At 39.5% G+C, this 21,631-nt stretch overlaps 1 protein-coding gene across 3 annotated transcripts in view; it reads left to right on the top strand.

Moving 5' to 3' along the window:
- Positions 1–11,705, top strand: part of CSRNP3 (cysteine and serine rich nuclear protein 3) — a 64,936-nt gene extending 53,231 nt beyond the window's left edge. For all 3 annotated transcript variants that reach the window (XM_010221174.2, XM_088519479.1, XM_010221175.2), the window contains 3 exons: positions 4,097–4,356; positions 9,326–9,622; positions 10,639–11,705. In XM_010221174.2, the coding sequence (XP_010219476.1) occupies positions 4,097–4,356; positions 9,326–9,622; positions 10,639–11,676 (1,595 nt within the window). In that variant the 3' untranslated portion in view covers positions 11,677–11,705. The remainder of the gene's footprint in view (positions 1–4,096; positions 4,357–9,325; positions 9,623–10,638) is intronic.
- The last annotated feature ends 9,926 nt before the right edge of the window (positions 11,706–21,631 follow it).

Genomic DNA, 21,631 nt, shown 5'->3' with positions numbered 1-21,631 from the left:
TGATAAAAATCATGCTTTGCATTTAAATGGATAAAATTTTATTTAAAATTACAAACATTTTAATATAAATGATGGTAATAAAAGATATGACTTAGTGGCTGAACAGAGGAGATGATTCCCTACTATATCTTTAATTCAACACCTCTTGAAACAACCATAGTGATGTTTGTCTGTTAGTTCTTAATCATTTCACATTTCATCTTCTAATATCTACTTGACTGCAGGCTGGGCTTAACTGAGTCAAGCCTTAATCTGTGTGACATCATGTGCGATTCATAGGACAGTTGTAGATGATAGTAAATATTTATATTCCCACTGTTGTCATCTCTACCTCAAATCTGTAGACTTAAGACTGGAGGTTTCAAAAATCACCTTCCAGTTCCTATTGACAGTACGTAGGCAGCAGATGCTGGAACGAGGCAGCATCGCTCTTTTGCGCAGCTGATAGTGGCACTCACTGATGCCACTTGTTGCCCAGGCAGATGGCAGGGAAACATCTTCTGAGGCTGGCCAAGCAAGGCAGTCTGCTAATTGTGCTCACTTGACGTAAGTTTCTAGGTTACAAGCTCTTCCTTCCCTTCAAAACCATTTGAAACTGACTCCGAAACGACATCCAAGCCAATTATTGGTCTGTGTGCATCACTCCAAAATGAGCCACTGGTGGATTAATGTCAGCGATTTCTTTTTTTCTGGCTTTATGTTCATGCTTTCTAATATATCAGAAAATATATGTCCTGTTTATCCTTTTGCTCTGTCATCCTTTTTGCTGTGTTCTGAGAATTCCTTTCTGCTCTGAGAATTTGAATTTTGATTGGCTTGAAGTAAAAAGCCAATGGGTTAATGGGTTATAATGAGCGTTGTCACTCGTGTTGAAAAATGTCTGACATTTCTATTGAATATCTACTTTTTTGAAAGAAAGATCACTGTAAAGCAGTGCTCTGCTCAGAGGTTTAGAAAGTACAGAGCAGAGTGCCTTGGCAGTGCTGGCTGGGCAGCTGGATGGCTTCTGCCTTGCTGCTTTGCTTGGCCCTTCTTATGGAGATGGTTGCAATTCTCCTGTCCCCTCACGGATGGCAAACTGATTGTGTCTTTAAAAACAAGGCAGGCTTGAGCATCTCTTATCTGTGTTTCAGGGTAACCAAATAAAATCTTATAATCTTTTGCAGCTCCTGCCTGCTCTGTTCTTGAAAGTAACATTCTCATAAATATGAGCAAATTCTGATTATTTCCTAGCAGTAACATATAAGAAAGGACTGCAGAATTATTCATGGAACTGTAGCTCTTCCCTTTAATGAGCTCTTGGGTGACACGGAAGTGGAACCAAGAGATAGGATGTCTTTCATGAAAAAAAATAGTTGCATGTAATCTGAGGCTCCTGCATGTTTATATGCTTATTTACTTACATAGATGAGCATATGATTTGCTTGACTAGGAACTACAGCTTTAATAAATGAATGTATGATCTATAATGCATTTCAACTCTTGCCCTTCATTCCAGTTGCATAGTGCTGAGTTGATTGTGCTGGGGTTTTCTTGCAATTACAGAATCCTAGTATTATCCTGAAGTTTTGTTTCAGGATAAAGCAGAGGAAGTTGTTCTGATTTTTACTCAGCGTTACTCATATACTATCATTCCATGATAATGATGATATGAATTTCTGAGTCTGAAACACTAAACATTCTACCTCTTTAGTTTTTCTAACACTAATTGCTCATGTTTTAAAATATAAAGTAGCAGTCTTCCTCTTGTGCTGTGAGGATCTAGCTGTAGATCTCTGCAACTGTAACCTTACTGAGAGAATAATAATCATAGAATTATAGAATGCTTAAGGTTGGAAGGGACCTCTAGAGATCATCTAGTCCAACCCCCCTGCACACGCAGGGTCGCCTAGAGCACGTGGCACAGGACTGCGTCCAAGCGGGTTTTAAATACCTCCGGAGAAGGAGACTCCACAACCTCTCTGGGCAGCCAGTTCCAAGGCTCTGTCACTCTCACTGTCAAGAAATTTTTCTTTAAGTTCCTGTGGAACTTTTGATGCTTCAGTTTCCAGCCGTTTCCTCTAGTTCTGTTGGTGGCCACCACTGAAAGGAGGCCAGCACCATCCTCCTCACTGCCTCCCTTGAGGTACTTATAGACACTGATTAGATCCCCTCTCAGCCTTCTCTTCTCCAGGCTGAACAGGTTCAGCGCTCTCAGTCTTTCCTCATAAGGCAGATGTTCCAGGCCTCTGATCATCCCTGTGGCTGGACTCTCTCCAGTAGATCCACATCCCTCTTGTACTGTGGAGCCCAGAACTGGGCACAATACTCCAGATGTGGCCTCACCAGGGCTGAGTAGAGGGGCAGGATCACCTCGACCTGCTGGAGACGCGCTTCTTAACCCACCTCAGGATCCCACTGGCCTTCTTGGCCACAAGAGCACAGTGCTGCCTCATGGTCAACTTGTCATCCACCATGACACCCAGGTCTTTCTCCGCAGAGCTGCTCTCCAGAAGGTCGGTCCCCAGCCTGTACTGGTGTCTGGGGTTATTCCTCCCCAGGTGCAGGACCTTGCACTTGGCCTTGTTGAATTGCATGAGGTTTTTCACTGCCCAGTTGTCCAGTCTGTCCAGGTCCCTCTGGATGGCAGCGCAGCCCTCTGGGGTATCGGCTGCTCCTCCCAGTTTCGTGTCATCAGCAAACTTGCTGAGGGAGCACTCTGTGCCTTCATCCAGGTCTTTGAACAGGACTGGACCGAGGACTGACCCCTGGGGGACACCGCTAGCTACAGGCCTCCAACTAGACTCTGCACTGCTGATCACCACCCTCTGAGCTCTGCCATCCAGCCAGTTCCTAATCCACCTCACTGTCCACTCATCTATCCCACACTTCCGGAGCTTGCCCAGGAGGATGTTGTGAGGGACAGTGTCAAAAGCCTTGGTGAAGTTGAGATAGATGACATCCACTGCTCTGCCCTCATCTATCCAGCTGGTCATTCCATCATAGAAGGCTGTCAGGTTAGTCAAGCATGATTTCCCCTTGGTGAATCCTTGCTGACTACTCTTGAGTGCCTTCTTGTCCTCCATGTGCCTGGAAATAATGGAGGATATACCTGTGTGATGAACTCAGGTCTGTTGCTCTCCTGACTGTGGTCACAGGTAGCATCATTGTGGATTTGAGATATTAAAAGAAGTTGCTTTTGGTAGGCTTTATTTGCTGCCTTAGTGAAACGGTAATATGTTATTTAAGAGCTGTCAGCAGTGTGTCCTTGTGGCCAAGAAGGCCAATGGGATCCTGGCCCGCATCAAGAGGAGTGTTGCCAGCAGGTCGAGGGAGGTGATCCTTCCCCTTTACTCAGCTCTGGTGACGCCACACCTGGAGTACTGTGTGCAGTTCTGGGCTCCCCAGCACAAGAGGGGACATGGAGCTTCTAGAGAGGGTCCAGCATAGACTGACAAAGATGATTAAGGGACTGGAGCATCTATCTTATGAGGATAGACTAAGCGAGCTGGGCCTGTTTAGTCTGGAGAAGAGAAGACCGGGAGGAGATCTGATGTATAAGTACCTGAAAGGAGAACATAGGGAGGGTGAGGCCAAACTCTTCTTGGTGATGGCCAGTGACAGGACAAGGAATAGTGGGTATAAATTAAAACACAGAAGTTCCATCTCCACGTGAGGAAGAACAACTTTCCTGTGAGGGTGACAGAGTCCTGGAACAGGCTGCCCAGAGAGGTTGTGGAGTCTCCTTCTCTGCAGATCTTCCAAACCCGCCTGCATGCGGCCCTGTGCCCTGTGCTTTGGGTGTCCCTGCTGGAGCAGGGGGGTTGGACTAGATGATCGCTAGAGAACTCTTCCAACCTCAACCATTCTGTGATTCTGTGGGAAGCCCACTGTCTTTACCAAGAATTTCACAGGAGTATTAGTTTGTAATAGCTTCTAGGCTTGCCTATGCTACACACATTTCCAGTCATTTGGAGTGCACTCCCCTAATATGATCAGTATTGTTAAGGCAAATGAAACTCCTCAGCTGACAGTCTCCCATACCCTCACACTCTTTTGTGAAATATTTGCTTATATGACTTCAGGTTATCATAAATGTATTCTGCTTCTGTTCTAGCTTCTTCAATCCTGAAGAGAGAGAAGCGGAAGAGAACAAAAAATGTGCATTTTAACTGTGTTACTGTGTACTACTTCACAAGGCGCCAAGGTTTCACCAGTGTTCCCAGCCAAGGGGGCAGCACATTGGGAATGTCCACTCGGCACAACAGCATGCGCCAGTACACGCTTGGAGAGTTTGCCATGGAGCAGGAGAGGCTTCACCGAGAAATGTTAAGAGAGCATCTAAGGGAGGAAAAGTTTAATTCCCTAAAATTAAAGGTAAAACTTCCTTGTTTTCAGTATTAAGGTCATATGGACCCAATTTGTACCTCTTGAACAAAATCCCTTCCTTGCAATCAGTTCTGCTTTCAAGAGAAATACAGATTTTGTTTCTTTTTTATTTTATTGAATAAATATTTAGCAAATATGACAAAAAGAAAGCTATGATAGTTATTAATATACCAATTTATATGATCATATATCATGTTATTACCTGCATGTTTAATATTTCACAATAGGGTGATTGACTACCTGTATCAGTTCAGTTGGTCATAACCAGAGATAGCAGGTGATACAAATCCACACTGTAAGTTTGAAGCTGGCTTTTTAAATACAGCAGAATGGAAAAAATAAACTGTGTATTTGAGGAGAGCAGAATAGAGGAGATCATTTGTCTAAGTGTCTTTTGTGTCTTTTTCAAACTGGTGACAAAACTTCACCAGTTGAAGTTTTTGGGAGTGAAATATTTCCTGTATAATTGCTTGTCTCCCATATATATATATATATATTTTTTTTTTCAGGTGAATCCTGTCATTTAAAAAAAAAAAAAAAAAACTTTTGAATTGTAGCCAGACCGTTTTGCTACACAGCCCTTTTGTGATCCTGTATTTCTCTTTCAGACATCACTGTGGTTGCCCAAAGTAGACTGGCAAAATAAACCCAGTTTGAGAAATACCTTTTAGCATTTCGCCCACAGATCTGTATCCAAACTGAAGAAGTGCATATGGCTCTTATTATTGAAATTACTTCTTTCTGTCTCCTAATTGTTTTTTGTTTGGATAGTTAAATAGATTTTTAAATAGTTTATAAAAATTGAACTGGCATAATAAAATCAAACATAAAAATCACTCAGGACAAGTGGAAATTGAAGACGGATATTTGTACAGCTTGGGAGCGAAAGGCTTGAGGATTATTTACTTACCAACTGAACCGGGAGAGTGTTAGCTCTAAATGTCTTGCGCTACAGGATCTCCCGAGCACCATGCGTGGATTCAGTTGGGCCAGTGTAACCACTCACGGCACAGATCCCTGGGCAGACTCCCAGGGCTCAGCTCTTATATTCCCCAAAAATACAGATATAGGGGATGAAACTGAGAGGGAGGAATCTCCAGTGGAGTAAGTAAAGAATAGTAAGGCATGCAAATATTTCATGTTTCCGTTTTATTGAGAGAAAGGTGATCAAGAAAAATCACGAGTCCTATTTACCGCTGAAGACTGGATGAAGTCTCTTAGCTTTCATCTGTACTGAATATAGAGTTTGTCTCTGCCTGTGTCGTAACTCGCCTCCTGCCTGTGGTGGATCTTTCAACTATTTCACCCCAGCCCACTCTTTTTAAAGACAGAGGCTTTAGTTGCAGCTTCTCTTCCAAACATGCATTCTTCCACCTACTCTGTCGTATCTTTCGATGCACCATGAATACTTAAGCAGATGCTAATCTCTACTCTGAATTTTTGCTTCTACAAAATCTCTTCATAAGTACTGAGTAAATAATGAAAGCCTGATTTGCTTGCCTCTCTGTGTCTTAATTGATTCCATTTCCCAATAGAGAAACCTTGAACCTATATTTAATTCAGGACTGCCAAGATTCTTTCTTCATCGATCCTCAGCAGCTGATACAGGAGTAGCTTACTAACCTTTCTGAGATTAGTAAATGGACTCCAAAGTTTGAAATTCAGATGTGAAGAAATCATGGATAGGTCTTGAGAATCCTGCGAGTGTCTTAAAAGATCTAATTTGTGTTAAAGCTCTAAGTGTAGAGTAAAATATTTCTTTTTACTCTAGAGCCTATATAGACATAAGAACTATGCTCCCTATCTGGGAGCTCTTGATTTGTACTGGAAAATTACGGTAAAGCACTGAAGTTGTTTTATTTGCTTAAGACAATTGAGCCTTGGTGATTTCCGGTTACAGGCATAGAAGAGCTGGTTTGCAATTTGTCAGGTTTCTAAGCAAACATAACAAGGAAAGCTGTGGAGTTTTAAGTTGATAATGTCAGTGATTATGATCTTTATTTAAAATGTACCAATCAGGATTTTCCCCAGATTACTGTATATCTGCAAAGAACAAATGAAGAAAATTAAAAACTAGTACTAGCATAGCAGTTTCTTCAGAAAGGGTTTTTGCTGTTTGAAAAGGCACGTGCAAAAGAAGAGAAAAAAGTGTTTTTTTTTCTTTTTTTTTTCTTTTTTTAATCTTTATTTTCCTAGATTGATATCCAGGTATGCAGCATGATCTCTCGTAGAGGAAAAAAAAAAGTGGAAGATATACAGTAATATAGAGAATTGAGACTGTTAGATACTGTTTATTATTTCACTTTTTAATGCTAAAAGAGAACCAAGTAGGAAATTTTTCTTAATTGATATCAGAGACTTCAAAATTTTCTTCAAGTTAGCAGAAGCACTTTGGTGTAAACACTGCTGGTGATGGCTCACACGCTATTAGCAGCTGAGTGTGAATATTTTAATGGTAATGTGGGCATAAAAGCCAAACTTGTCAAGAGGAAGGGAGCAGGGTAGGCTCTAATACGTTGCAATCTGAGGAAACATTATGAGCAAGCCCTCATGAGCAAGCAATTAGCTGGAATGTTCCTTACTGCTTACTCATAATCTTGCCTCAAATGAAGATACATTAACATAATTATCATGACCCTAATGATGGTAAGACTCATGGATCTGTGGACTGATAGATAAAACAGCACAGATTGTTCTCATTCTGAACACAGGGCAAATGCAAAATGGAAAATGATCTGGGTTTGCCTCTGAACAGAATTATTCTAGGCATCTTTTTCCTCTTTTTGCAAAAAAGATGTGCTTTTAAAGATTCTATCCATTTTCTTGTCTTTTGTCTCCATAAGACATTAGGGAATGTGCATGAGAACATGGCAGGGAATGGTATACTCCTTGAATAGCTCCTTTGAAAATCTCTGTGCTGTTTCATGATCTTTTATAGGCCAGGTAAAAAGCTGTTGAAGAAGTGTAAGAATGTTGAAGAAATGTGTCGTGATTATGGTGGTGCATATGAAGGTGCATCCAAGAAAATAAAGTAGCAGAACACTATTTGCATTAGACATATATCAGCGAACGTCCTTCATTCAAGTCTATCACGGGCCTGTCAGTAATTGTCAAATTAGTTTTCTATTAGAAGCGAGAGTTCAAATTTCATCTTTCCAGTGCTGTCTGGGAGCATGCACAAATGTTTAACTCAAGGCTGTACATGGCCATGAGCTCTGTAGTACAAACAGAAGCCAGTAGTTCTAACAGGCAGAACTGAACTGAGGTAAACAGAAAATTAGTTCTATTTTACCAGCGAAAACTGCAGAAACTAAAACTCTGTATTTTATTTTCGTTTCCAATGTAGAAAACTGTTGAAATAGTTGAGACCAACTTGTCCCTGTGCTTTGTACAAGAGTGGAAAAATCCATGTTCAAATTTCCCACTCTGGATAATAAATCTCTTAGTGATTAACCCCAAAACTCTGAGCCCCAAGACGCCTCCCAAAGACATGCCATTTTTTTTCAGAGTGGTACTTCTAAAGAGAAATCAGAATTTGTTTTCTGGGTGACAAAATTGAGAGAAAAAAATGCAGGAGACTATAAAATGGAGTTATATTAAAAAAAAAAAAAAAAAAAAAGTAGTGTTCCTTTCCAAATAATGGGTTTATAGACTTTTTCTTTGTTGACAAATAAAAGTGCAGAGTAATCCAGCAAAGGACTCAGTACGAGCTGAAGCTCTCTGAAAGGCAAATGGCCGCCTAATCTCTCATGTTACCCTGATTTCTTCCGTGGGGTCTGTTGGCTGCAAACAGCCTTCAGCACCTCGCTGGTGTCGCTCCCTGCTGCTCTCTGTGCTGTCGAGACGCAGGAGGGGCCGAAGCAGCACGCCAGGTCTGCTCGGCACTGGTACCTGCCTCTGCAAGCCGAGCAGCTGCTGCATTCCCCTTGCCTTGAAAGCCCTCTGCGCCTCAAACTTGTGCTCGATGCTCGTGGGCATTCAATTTGGAAACAAAACCGCAAAGATTTGAGAGGAAAATTATGTATTGGAGAAAGGCTGGGGAACTCAGTAGTGCTAGGGAACTCGTATGTACAGAGGGTCAAAAATTCATCTTGTTAGGGAACAGGCAGGGAAAAGCTTTTCTCAAGATGGCCCCCTACAACAGGCTAACACCATGTTCCTTTCTTAGTTTATTCATTAACAATTAGGAATAGTGAAGTACTAAAATACACGATGGTGCAAAGATATTTAGGATATTTTTCAGGACCTTGGGGGATTATGAAGAACTCCAAAAGCTCTATATGTATCAGCAGTATGAAATCCATTGCAAATAAATATGAAGCTAAAGAGGTAGAAAGTAGGTAAAATTAAATGATCGAGAGGTTCAGAAATAATAAGCAGATACAGGCATCTGCCTCAAAACTTCAGTGGAAATGTTGCTTTTTTCACCTCAACTATACACATAACAAATCAGTTGTCAGGCTACATGCATAGAGAACAGTAGATAAATATGCTATTTTAGAAATCTCTGATGTAGCCTAAACTGAAACAGTGTTGGCAGGACAACTACTTATCTCAAGATAGATAATTAAGAATTACCAAGTGCCCAGAAACAGGAACTAAAATCAATGAAGGGCTCAGAAAATCATCTTATGCAGAAGTATTATAAAGGCATGAGATCTCCCAAACTACAACATAGGATAAAGGATATAAAAAGCATTACAAAATTGGATTTAGAAGAAATTTAGTTTTATGACAAACCTGAAGCTAAAAATGCAAATTTAATTAAATGAATTGCCCTTTCACCCCCATCTATGATTATATTATAGAACTTACTGATGGCTGGGGAGATGAGAGCAAGGCATGATGAGCGATTCTTTTACATATGGCTTTCTACATTTCTAATTCATTATATATATTTACTTATAAGACACATTTGCAAGTACAGTCTGCACATGTTAATTGTTCTGTATTATAGATGACAAAGAATGGTACAGTGGAATCTGAAGAAGCGAATACACTGACATTGGATGACATTTCTGATGATGATATTGATCTAGACAACACTGAAGTAGATGAGTACTTCTTCCTACAGCCCCTGCCAACCAAAAAGCGAAGGGCTTTGCTACGAGCTTCTGGGGTGAAGAAGATCGATGTGGAAGAGAAGCATGAGCTGCGGGCCATCCGCTTATCCAGAGAGGATTGTGGCTGTGACTGCCGTGTGTTCTGTGATCCAGAAACCTGCACTTGCAGTCTGGCAGGCATAAAATGTCAGGTAAATATCTGGATTGTTATCATTATTTAACTACCAATGTGTGTGTGCGCGCACATTTTCTTGATGTTAAAGTCGTAAGTAAAAATATATGGAAAATCATTAAAGAACATGACAATGCTTGTGGATCTTGAACTAGATTTTCAAGGCTGAGGTTTAAGAGGATATTGTGTGCAGTGCAAGTGATCTCCTTAAAGCCAATATTTATGCTACAAGTGGTTCAGACACACATTTACCTGCACATACAAATATGCTGCTCCTCATGGTCTTCCCTGGCCTTCAGCTATACATTCAAATAGAGAAAACAGAAGAGGCAGTAGCTTGCAGATGCTACCAGGGATATTAGCTTTTAGTCTGCAGACAGTTCACATAGTGTTCAAACATGAATTACAGACCTTAAGCTATCTGATTGAAGTACCCAATTTGTAGAATCACTCACATTTTTAGATATTTGAGATGAGTATTATTAGGTATATAAGTTCTGCCTGCAGTCTGCTGGCTTACAACATTGCATCTGCAATTGACTGAAATATCTTTTAAGAGCCATTCAAGTTTCCATTACTGTCTTCTGTGGCCAGGTGTCCCCCCTATTGGAAACTTCATAAAGCTTTTTATACATGAGTCGTGTTTCATTAGGTTTCTGATTTCCACTACTTTCACCAAACTAGATAACTTTTTTCTCTGTTAGTGATTTTGCCAGGGTGTGAAGACGTTTAGTGTACCAGTAGCAGATCCCTAAGTAGAAAACTGTGTATTCTTTGTTCCACTGTGTAATGCCCACAGCTATGAAACTGAAATATCTTTCCTGTTCCGCTGCACTGTAAATCTAGGCCTTACCAGTTCTTTCTGTAGTGCTGAAGTCCAGGTTAACTGCCTGAATTATTGTTACTTTTGGATTATTCTCACAAGTACTTTTCAGGTGAATCCTTCTTCACTGCTTTGTTTCTCTAGGCTGTCTAGGTTCTGTCATAACACCAGGTTTGATATGTTTACTAATCTGTGCTCTCTTTTTCTAAAAGGTGGATCGTATGTCTTTTCCATGTGGTTGCACTAAGGAAGGGTGTAGCAATACAGCAGGTAGAATTGAATTTAATCCTATCCGTGTACGGACTCACTTTTTGCACACAATAATGAAACTTGAACTGGAGAAAAACAGAGAGCAGCAAGTTCCTGCACTCAACGGCTGCCACAGCGACATAAGCGCACACACCAGTTCAATGAATGCAGGACCCCATCCAGCTGAATATTCAATTGCAGAGAATTTTGAGATCGAAGCGGAACCGCAGGCTGCAGTTCTGCATTCTCAGCCAGCCGAGGACTTGGACTGCCCAGGGGAAGATGAGGAAGAAGAAGATGGGAGTAGCTTTTGTAGTGGAGTTACAGATTCTAGCACACAGAGTTTAGCCCCTAGTGAATCAGATGACGATGAGGAGGAGGAGGAAGAGGACGAGGAGGAGGAAGAAAAAGTGGATGATTTTTTGGAAACTATGGGCTCCCATGCTGACATGGTGCCTCTTCCTTCTGTCCTTTGCTACTCTGATGGTACTGCTGTGCATGAAAACCCCTCGAAAAATGCCTCATACTACAGTAACTCTCCAAATCTGTATTACCAAATAGAGAGCCATGTTGCAGGCACTAGTAACCAGATTGGCGAGACGTACTCGGAAAGAGAAGCTGTCAAGAATGGTAGTCTCTCCCTGGTGCCTTACAACATGACTTCAGAACAGTTTGTTGACTACAGGCGGCAATCAGAGGAAACTTTTAGCAGCCCTCATTACCCTTCTGCAAACCCCTCAGTGATTGTTTGCTGCTCATCGGCGGAAGCAGATAACAGCGCTCCATGTAACACTTTATACGCTGAACACAGACCAGGCCACCCTCCAGTGGAATTTCACTCATACTTGAAAGGTCCCTCCCAAGATGGATTTGTTTCAGCTCTGAGTGGCGACAGTCATTTACCAGAGCACCCTGCTGAGACCTCCCTAAACCTTCCAGAAAAGAGCAGACTGCACGAAGAGTGCATCAAGTCACCAGTGGTAGAAACAGTACCTGTTTAATATTAAAATTATCCTAGGACTGGATTCCTTTACTAAATGCACTCAAGTTGGATTTCCTAGAATCTTACATTTTTTTTTTTTTTTTTAGGAGGTAGACAACACTTAGACTACGGTCTACATTGCAGACACTTGTGTTTTTGGAGATGCACTGGCAGTGGCATTGCACACAAACAGTTCATGTAAAGAAAGACTAAAACAAACAGGCTTTTGATTTTAGAGAAAGTGTAAGTAAAAAGCAAATTTCAAAGTAGCCTACCTATCCAAGTATGTGAAACCTGCCCAGCTGTGCAGATCAAAGCTTCACGTTTTCTGATTGTCGGGCCTGTGCAAGACTGCTTAAAAAAAAAAAAAAAAAGGTACTTTGAAATAATCACATTTAGAGTCCTAATTTTCAACATATCTGGAAAGATGGTGAGTTTTAATGTAAAAGTAATTACTGTATAAAAAAACGGTTTTAATTGTTCTGTACTGTATGTATTTAATTTATGGTAGTTTAGTATTCATGTTTGGATAAAAATGAACAGCATGTTCATTTGAACAGAAGATCCATATTTAATAACAAAGAGCATGTCCACTTTTCATCTAAGTACCATGTACTGTTTTGGGGGTTTTTTTTTAACACCATGCCTTGTAAGTTATCTTGAAATGTATTTTTAGAGTGTACTATTTTCTCTTTTTACTGTTTTTGGACAAACTGAAGAGTCAGAAAGGGGGCATTCACATTTTCTAGAAAGGTGAAAGTAGACAATCTGCCATTAAAATTAGAATCAGTGGCATTTGCAAACTAACCTCTCCTTCCCCAAAGAAAAAATGATCTTGTATATAGTGGCAAAGCAGTGGTTTACGCTTCCACAGCACCTTTCAGCCCAACAAAACAGTCAGATATTTATGCACTTTAGTGCCATTTTGCAGTACTTCTTTATTAAATATGGGAACTGTGAATTATTTTTGAGAAATGCCGTAGCTCCAGACTCTGAGGTGTATGTGACACACCAGCATCATCAACTTTCTTGTAGCAAAACCTGTAAGTTTTCCCTAACCAACTTATGAGCATTTCAGCAATCAATTTATAAAGTCTTGCTGATCACAGTTTAAATGGAGAATGGAAAACAGTGTGAAAATATCTAACTTTTCCTAAATATCTACCAGTTTTTGTAAAATATGAGACTGCCTTTATTTTGGACTTCTAATCATATTCCAGATCTGCAGAGCCAATATTCAAAGAGAAATATGCAGAAATTTAGAAATTTTGTATATGTGACAGTTTGCAAGCAAATTATCAAGTGCATCGTATGGATATGTATTACCTTGTATTCCATTTATTTTAAAATGAAGAGGGAATTTGAGTACCCACTATGTCTCAACCTCTAACTAAACTGCTTTATTAACTAAAATTGCTTTCTTCTAGCGAAGGAGATAAGGGAGCTTGTTTTTCTATACACTGGTAATTCTGCACTACCTTATTTTAATTTCAAATCTATTTTGATATTTTTGTTCTTCTAATACTGAAATATTATTTATTATTCATCCAGTAGTTTGAAATGTATACATGTCTTATTTGTTGAATTAAGGATCCATCTTAACTGTTATCTTTGCAAATCTTGATGGTTAGCAGTATGCATGTAAACACAGTGTAAATTCTAGCTTGTAACAGTGACTCTTCTGGTTAGAAGCTCTTTATAACCAAATCATGTACAATACTCCAGCAGAAGAGATTGCCGGAGTTTTAAAATTCTTTTTTAAAAAATAAGGTGACATTATTTTTTTTTGTATGAAATCTGTGCACAGTGGTATTCAATTTTTACTTACATAATTTGACAAAATATTTTTACCCCAAGCACTAACTAGAAATGTGGGCATTTTTGTTTGTTTTGTTTTTGTTTCCACACTAAAACCTACATGTTCGATAAGAACGGCATTAAAAAGTCCAGGCTCTGTAGGGCCTGGATCCACGTTGCAACGTATTTAATCTCTTGGGTAAAGTGTGGCTGTGTTAAGCCTCTGCTCTGCAGCTCCTTGAGCTCTGCTTTGGTCTCTTTTCTGTAAAGAAGAAGAGCCAGGTAAATGCCTGCCCCACCTCGATACCACTTTTAGAGAGAAGTACGTCAGGAATGTACCAGCGAATGCTCTGCGGGTAGGAATGAGAACAGTATTCCTCTGTTCAAGGCAGATACAGCAAGTCCCTCTAGGCATTTGGCATTAGTGGTAACGCTTAAAGCTGGAGGTCTCACTCAACACCAGCAGCAAATGCACAAAGCACAACACACTACTTGAGCTGGAAGAGGAGCTGTGCTGCAGGAGCAGCTTTTAACCTGAGTTTGTGTTGGCCACGGCAAGATGATCATGCTCACTTCACCAGGGTATTACACTTAGGGGAAAGTTAAATGAAATAGTTTTATGATTCACCAGTCAGCCCCTTATTGAGCAATTAAAAAAAAAATCTTCTTAGTCCCCATGCTTTCACAGGAAAAGTATCTTTAATGTACACAAATAAGTTTAAAAAGTACATGTCAGCTAGCTTTAAGATGGTGGCACTAACTTTAAAATCCTGAGATGGAGGTTATTTAATATTTCCACTGGGGGAGGCTTCAGACCCAGGGTTAAGGCAACATAAAGAGGTTTTGCTACGTATTTTCCCTTGCTTAAATAAGCTAGTTCCCAGGAACTGGAAAACAAAATAGGCCTAGTAAAGATTGAGAACATATTCTTCATTACTAGGCCATGGTGTAGATAGCAATACCCTCATTTTGTTCTTCTTCATTGGAGCTGATACTTTGTGCTCTAGATATGATTTCAGAATGCAAAGAAAACAAATCTTGTTTAATTCTTGGAACAACTTAAAAAGTAATATCTTTGTAATTGACAGATTTCCTCATAGTTAGACTAATAATATTAACAAGCCTTCGTGTACTGAGGAAAACAAGAACCCCATCATCTGTTAATATAGGCTAAATCCATTCCTCAAACAGCTCCATATAACAGCTCCTGTATACTAAGGCTTCTTATAGCATTTATAGGTAGACAAGAGTGAAAAAATATTATGATAGGCCTAACCAGAGGTGGGTTCCCAGCACTGTGGGCTGTGAAACTGAGTGCAAGCTATAGACACCATGTGAGAGTTGGGACTTCTACCCCTTGGTTAGACTTCCAGGTTTTGCTTTGAGGGAAGAAATACCACTGAAGGAAAGGCAGGCTTAATATAGCATGGGACAGAGAATTTTTCTAGTTTTGTTATCTGTGATTATATATAATAATATTATGTGTCCTATCTCCCAAGTTTTTAATCATTATTGTTGATGATAACCACTCTTTTCATAATGGATAGGCTTATTCTGTGTGCTGAGTTATGCTATTAAATGATAACTATACAGCCGGGTGTGCTTTTGTATATATCTGGCACATCATTTGTTGAAATGTTTACTGGAAACCTGTGTCAGCTTTACTTCCCAAGATGTTTAGCTACTAATAATAGCTTAATTTGTCAGATAATAAACTAGCAGATAATTTATGATTACCTTAGTTGAAAAAAAAAAATCAGTAATAAGAAAAGCATTTCTCTGTAAGAATAAAATAGAATTTCCACACTAAAGATCACTGAAGCCGCACATAAAGCTGACTGCCTTTCCCCCCATAATGTGAACTTGACTCTCTTGGGAAACACATTGTTAATGATTATATAGCTTTATAGTTTTAACTATATTATTATTATATTATAACTAATGTTAGGGGTGAAACTGGAACTTTCCTGATTAAAAAAAGCAATTTTAGTGATTGCAAGAGTTTCCTGAGAGCGGTAATTCATGTCTAGAAGATCCATTAAAAAAAATGAAAAGAAATACTTTTAGAGACCAGCAGTTAAAGAACATTTCTGATCAGCTATCTTTATGCCATTCAGATGAAAACGTTTTATTATTTTGCATTTACACAAGTTGCTGATCATGAATTAGACTTTGAGTTGACATCTGTCATGTCTTTGAAGGCCATCTGATTTTTCTTAGTAACCGTCTTCACGTGCTTTAAGTATGGTGCAGCCCTCACTAATCTGTTTACGTGTTCTGAGTCAGCTAAAACCATTAGCCTGCATTTTGCACAAGTTCTACAGAAATTGCACTGAGTGTTTACAGTGGTGTTTCTCACTGCATTGATAACAGCGATACAGCCCGTTTCTCATCTTACCTGCATGTTACGTTTCAGTAAATGCCCTGACAAACTGGTCATGTAGCACCCCAAATCAGTTGAGATTGTATCCTCACTAAACCCAGTTACTTTGATTATGATTGTATACATACATTTGTATACAAAACAGAATATGTTTCAATATTTCAGAAGTTTATGACATTTTTGTAATAGTGAACTGGGCTAGGAAAGAGGAGACCTGTGCTGATTTCAGCTTTGCCACTCGCATTCTCTATGCTCTGTTTGTAAGGTCCTTGGTTACATAAATACATAGATACAAAGTCTATAGTACCACCAGTAGATCACTCACATCATTTTTTTTTTGGTTATTGTTACTAAATTTCAGTGCTGTTTTCTGTCCAGCCCAGGAGTGCTGCTCAGAAGTGAACAGAAATTTTACCACAGCAAAGCAACACAGCAAAAGCAAGCTCTTCTTTCTGTGGCCTAACTTAATGAGCAAAAAATTAATAATAAAGTTCACCATAACAATGGGAAAATTAAAATAAGAGCTGTGCTGTGTATATAACATTTACCTATAGATTGCTTACCATCTGAGCAACAAGACTACACATATTTTGCCTAGCCCACCACACTGGGCAGGCACCAGCCCTGTTCCCTGGCCATCTGCCATGGCCAGCGCACTTTTTTTTTTTTCCTAGAGGAGAAAATATAAGAAAATAATAATCTTAAAAAAGGAAGACATGTGTAGCGCAAAGATGGACATATGTTCACTACAAGCTAGGCCATGTTAGAACATGCCAATTTATGCATTTTTAAAACATACTCATCAACTCAGTGCAAACAGGAAATACCATTTTTATATAATGTTTGGATGCAGCTAAACATTATTCAAGAACATTGGGGGGCAGGTTTAAAAAAAAATAAATAAAAAACACACAAACTCCAGAAACACCACATCCATGTCCTGCTTTGCCGATATCAGCTGCAGAGGCGTGATTGATAAATACCATTTTAGTTACCTTGGCTCCTGGGCATGTTCTAATATAACCAACTACTGTGATTACAAGAGACTAGCAGCAAAGAAGAACTATATGTCCTCCTCCCTTATTAGTAGCTTCGCTTGTGCTTTTCAAATGAGAGTTAGTACCTTATGGCAGGTAATTCTGCTAGGTTTCTCCATTTTAATCTTTTTTAGGCATGCAGTTTTGCTTGGGTGTATGGGTGAAGGTACTGGGGCATTACTGTAAAAAAAAAAAAAAAAAACAGCTGCCCACCTGTGAGTTTCTGCTCTGCAGCCTGAGCACAGCTGTTCTTGTGGTGGTATGCAGCAGCTGGGGGTGCTTAAAACAAGACAGAGAAAAGGCAGTGGCTTTTTGCAAACCATCACACACAAAATACCACCACGTCAGTTCTCAGAGGACAATGCCCACATAAACAATGTTTAACTAACCACTGCCCCCCTCCGCTTTTAATTGACTGATGGCGGCCACGTCTATGGAAATATGTCCCGAGTAAAGTTTGTGAAACCTGTTTGAAAGATGTTTGATGTAAAATAAGTGCTAGACATCTGTTCCTAACAAACAGCCTCAGCCTGTGATAGTGTCACGGTAAAACTGAGCTTAGTTAAAGGGCATTCTGCTGTAATAACATTTTGAAAAATACATCTCTCAGTACAGATGTGCTAGTTAATACTTGTCAGCATAAAAACATCACGGTATTTTGTTATTTTGATTTGATTTCATCTACAACCAATAGACTGCAGTTTTGTAAAAAAAGAAAAAAAAAGTCACCTTTTTCATTTTAAGTGATTTCATTGTTTTAACAAATACAAAGTCTTTCAAATTTACAGTCTCTCTCTCTCTCTCTCTCTCTCTCTCTCTTCCAGCTGTCTTTCAAAAGATGCATTTCTGTATATCTATCCATATACAGATATATCTCCCCATAATAATATAAAATTGCTTTTGAAATTTTTGTTGGCAAGTAGTAAATAATACACCTCAGCATGACTTAAGAAGCATTTAAATTGCTGGTCTTTCAGGTATAAAATCCATTCAAATGGGAACTGGTAAAATTGTGGTATAATTGCAGCCATATGTTTAAAATTTGTACATTACTTCCAACAAGCAATTTTTGAGAACTATAATGTAAACTAATTAACATTTTTACATTAAAGATAATCTTACATGCTAAAATTGTGGCAGTCTCAACAGAAAAGCAACATTTTTAATTCGACTACTGCTTTAATACTGTTTGAAGAAGGGAAGGGAAACAAAGCGCATCTTAAAAAATCTGAATATGAAAGTAATTCTACAGGTTCCTGAATTACAGATTTGCTTTTTTTTAAAAAAAAAAAAACAAAAAACAAAAACTAAGTTGTAACATCAAAGATGCCAAAGGGTAATATAAGCTACAATAATATTCAACAGAACATAACCTAGACCTTATGTTGTAATAATTTATTCAAATTAACTGTATTCTTCTGTATTTATATTTTTAGTATTTATTATGACTGATATGGAAGTTGATGTATTTATTGTGGCTTATTACTGCAATGTATATATTAAAAAAATGAGCATTTTTAAGTCTTAAAATTAGGTTTTCTTTGGTAATTAGTGGCACTTGTATCGGCTGTATTTTTATTGTATATTGTACAATATATAATTGTCCATTTGTTTGCAATGAAGTAAAACAGGTTTCTACGTTACATCAACTGTGCATCTTATTTCTGTGACACCATCTAGACATTTCTCCCTTGTAGCAGAAGGGAGCAGGACTACACATCCCACCCCCCGGGTTCACTGTGCAGCTTTGAAAGATGCACTGTGAAATTCTGCTGTTTGTTTCTCCTAGCCCCATAATGTAAGAAAGAGTTTTTGTTTATTAACCAGTATATAAATATTTAACAATATATAAATGCTCTTTTTTGGTGTAACTCTTTATGCTTTAAGGAACACTATTGTCCATTCTTTGGCCAATGGAATAAACTGTGTGATTCTTCCGCATGCGTCGTAGCAAGTTAGCATGCTTACTGATTGATGAAAGAAAGGTTTTTTAAAAAAACAGTTGTTGGAAAAAAAAAAAAAAAGCAATAGCCCCCTCTGCTGGGCGGTTTTTAGTATTTTTATGCATTATTTCAACAACTACAAAGGCATATAAACCATTCTGTTGCTTCATTATTTTTAAATTTGCTAATTAACATTCCTTTATCATGACAATACTTTTAAGCCATGGTGTCGTCATTGATGACAAATTATATATGGCTAACTTATTTGTATTTATAATTCATAAAGATATTTATAATTAATTGATAAAGAGCAGGTGTTGTTCTCTAGAGTAAAAAAAATCTTGAAGGCTCTAAGGTACCATTCAGAGATTCAGTGTATTAGGCGTTACAGAAGAAGAGCTACAGGAGCAGATCTTGTCACACTGTGTTTGAATTGCCATGAACTGTGTGTGATCAACTGTGCGGCAGCATTTAGTAAGACATATGTCTTACCAAGAATTAAGTCTTTTTTTTTAAATAAAGCAATGTTCAAGAGAAGGACGTCTGAGCAGGATGCCAGTTCAGCGAGAGGACGGCTCAGCAGCAAGGTGCAGCTCTGCAGTGATTACCGAGCAGTGCTCCCGTTCCGCCCGCTCGTGCTGGTGCCAGGCGGGCTGCAGTCACTGCTGCCCAAGGCTCCGCGCGCAGTTACTAGCGGGGACGCGGGCGGAGCCTCCAGCGCCCCGGCTCTGGGGCTGCCCGCGCCGCAGGCTCTGCTGTTTTTCATGAACGAGGACGCGAGCGCAGCAAGATGGAGGGTAGCGCTGCTGCCAGCGCTCTGGTACGTGTCCCTAGTCCACGTAGGCATCTGAGCGATGCAGGGTTTTTACGTAGTACGTTACTGTGCATATACGTGCATGCACCCCTGTAATAGCATTACTGCTTTCCCTCTTAGGAGGCCATAGCACCATTACTACAAGTGCTTTAAAGGAGTAAAACAGAAGCTGCACCTGTCAAGGGTGCACTTCATATGAATATTACCATCATCATTTAAAATGTGTTGTTAATAATGGGAGGCTCTTGAAGATATTTTAGTTGTGTCTTAGAAGTGTAATTGAGCATACTAAAAAAAAAAAAAACCTTCAATTGATTTTTTGTAACTTAAAATCTTACAGTTTTGATGGTTTGCAGGATAAATGAGGATAACTGCTAAAGGAACAAAGATACATATATTTAATACATATTTCAGGGATATTGTTTGTTTTCTATTCACTGATTAAAAAAGGATTTTTGAAAGTAGGGTAAATAATACAGAAAGGGGAGCGTAGAATGAGGGAAACAGTCAATTGATCATGGTAAAACCCTCTAAATTGTTAAGCTGTTTAAATATGCTGATACTCTCTGAAAGAAATAATTTCTCTGTTTTATTCTTACTCAGGAGAGTTTTGAATTATACAACAAACAATTCTTGGTTTCTGACACAGAAATGGACTTTAGCTTGTGTAGTTTTTGTTCACACTTTTTTTTCATTTTATATATATATACAGCACGTGATAGGTAGGCAGACAGCTGAAACCCTTTCTATTTCCACATTTCTGTTTAACTAGCTGTGGGTAATGGCAAATGGGCATTTCCAGGAGAGCTCTCCCACTTACACTTAGTATTGGAAAACACCATACAGAAAGTGTAGCTAATGGTAAGTCTTCTAAGTTGTTGGGTTTTTATTATTATTATTTTTGGACCTGCACACTGGATATTATTCACAGCAATGGCACAGGCTGCTCTCATCCCTCTTGGCCTCTACAAGGCTTCAGGTTCTGCTGCTTGGGCCTGGCAGAGGCAGCCACCCCCGGATGCAGCTCTTTGCTCCAGAGCCACCAAACCCGCTGCAAGCCCAGAACACGCTGAGCGCAGACCTCAGCGAGTCAGTAACTGGCAGCCTCCAGCTCCTCGCCGCCTGCTACCCGTCCAGAAGGCAGTAGCCGTGATCACCCTGAGCTCGCTCTCTTCCCCTGACTCCCTTTTTTTCCTCCCCGGAAAAATGTCAGGCAGATTCTTTTAAAAGAGCTCTTGGAGTAGCAGTCTGGCTAGAGAACCCCACACTTTCAGGGAATGTATCCTGCTCCTAAAGAACAGTTTCAGGTTTTGGATAAGCATGCTGTGTTGCTGCTGACTGCTAACACCTGATAAATGGCTAATTTTATATTGTCTTGGTAACTACTATGAAAGCAAGGGTTAAAGCTAAAGCAAAGGCTTTTATTTAGGTGCCAGATACTCCATAGAAATAAATGCTATTCTACCGAATGACATTTAGAAGCAACTATACCAACGTGACCAAAACTATGTAATTGTTTGTAGCTATTCTTTCTCGCTGAAGTTTCTGACAGGTCACTTTCCCAGATCCACTCAGTCCCTGAGTAGCCATCCTGCTTTGGTCACTGCCTCCCAACAGTTTGCGCGTGCCCTTCAGGCTCTATTAATTCTCCATTCCAGCTGAAGGTCTGTTTTCTGGAGCTCTGAGTGAGCCAGAAAATGGACTTCTTTTCCTTATTCAGGAGTTAGCACCTGTGAGACAGAACCAGCCTTTCTTCTGCAGCTTTCTTACTGACCTTTTGCACAGCGCACAGACTGTTCATGCCCAGTGAGCAAGTTATTGTGTTACTTCAACTTTGGTTATTTACTAGCTGGAAATGTTTCTCCATCTTCCACAGATACCTCAGCACTTACTGCCATTGACTTCAGGCCTCACTCATACTGCCTGAATCCAGATGGAAATTTGTCTAGAGCTGCAGCACTACCAAGTTTTACAAATCACATATTCACTCGAGTAGATCA

The sequence above is a fragment of the Tinamus guttatus genome, unplaced genomic scaffold (assembly GCF_059628265.1).
Source record: "Tinamus guttatus ecotype Peru unplaced genomic scaffold, ASM5962826v1 Tinamus_guttatus_pri_ptg000060l, whole genome shotgun sequence".
Lineage (NCBI taxonomy): Eukaryota > Metazoa > Chordata > Aves > Tinamiformes > Tinamidae > Tinamus > Tinamus guttatus.
Note: the sequence above shows the minus strand (reverse complement) of the source record. Positions and strands in the feature narration are given on the sequence as shown.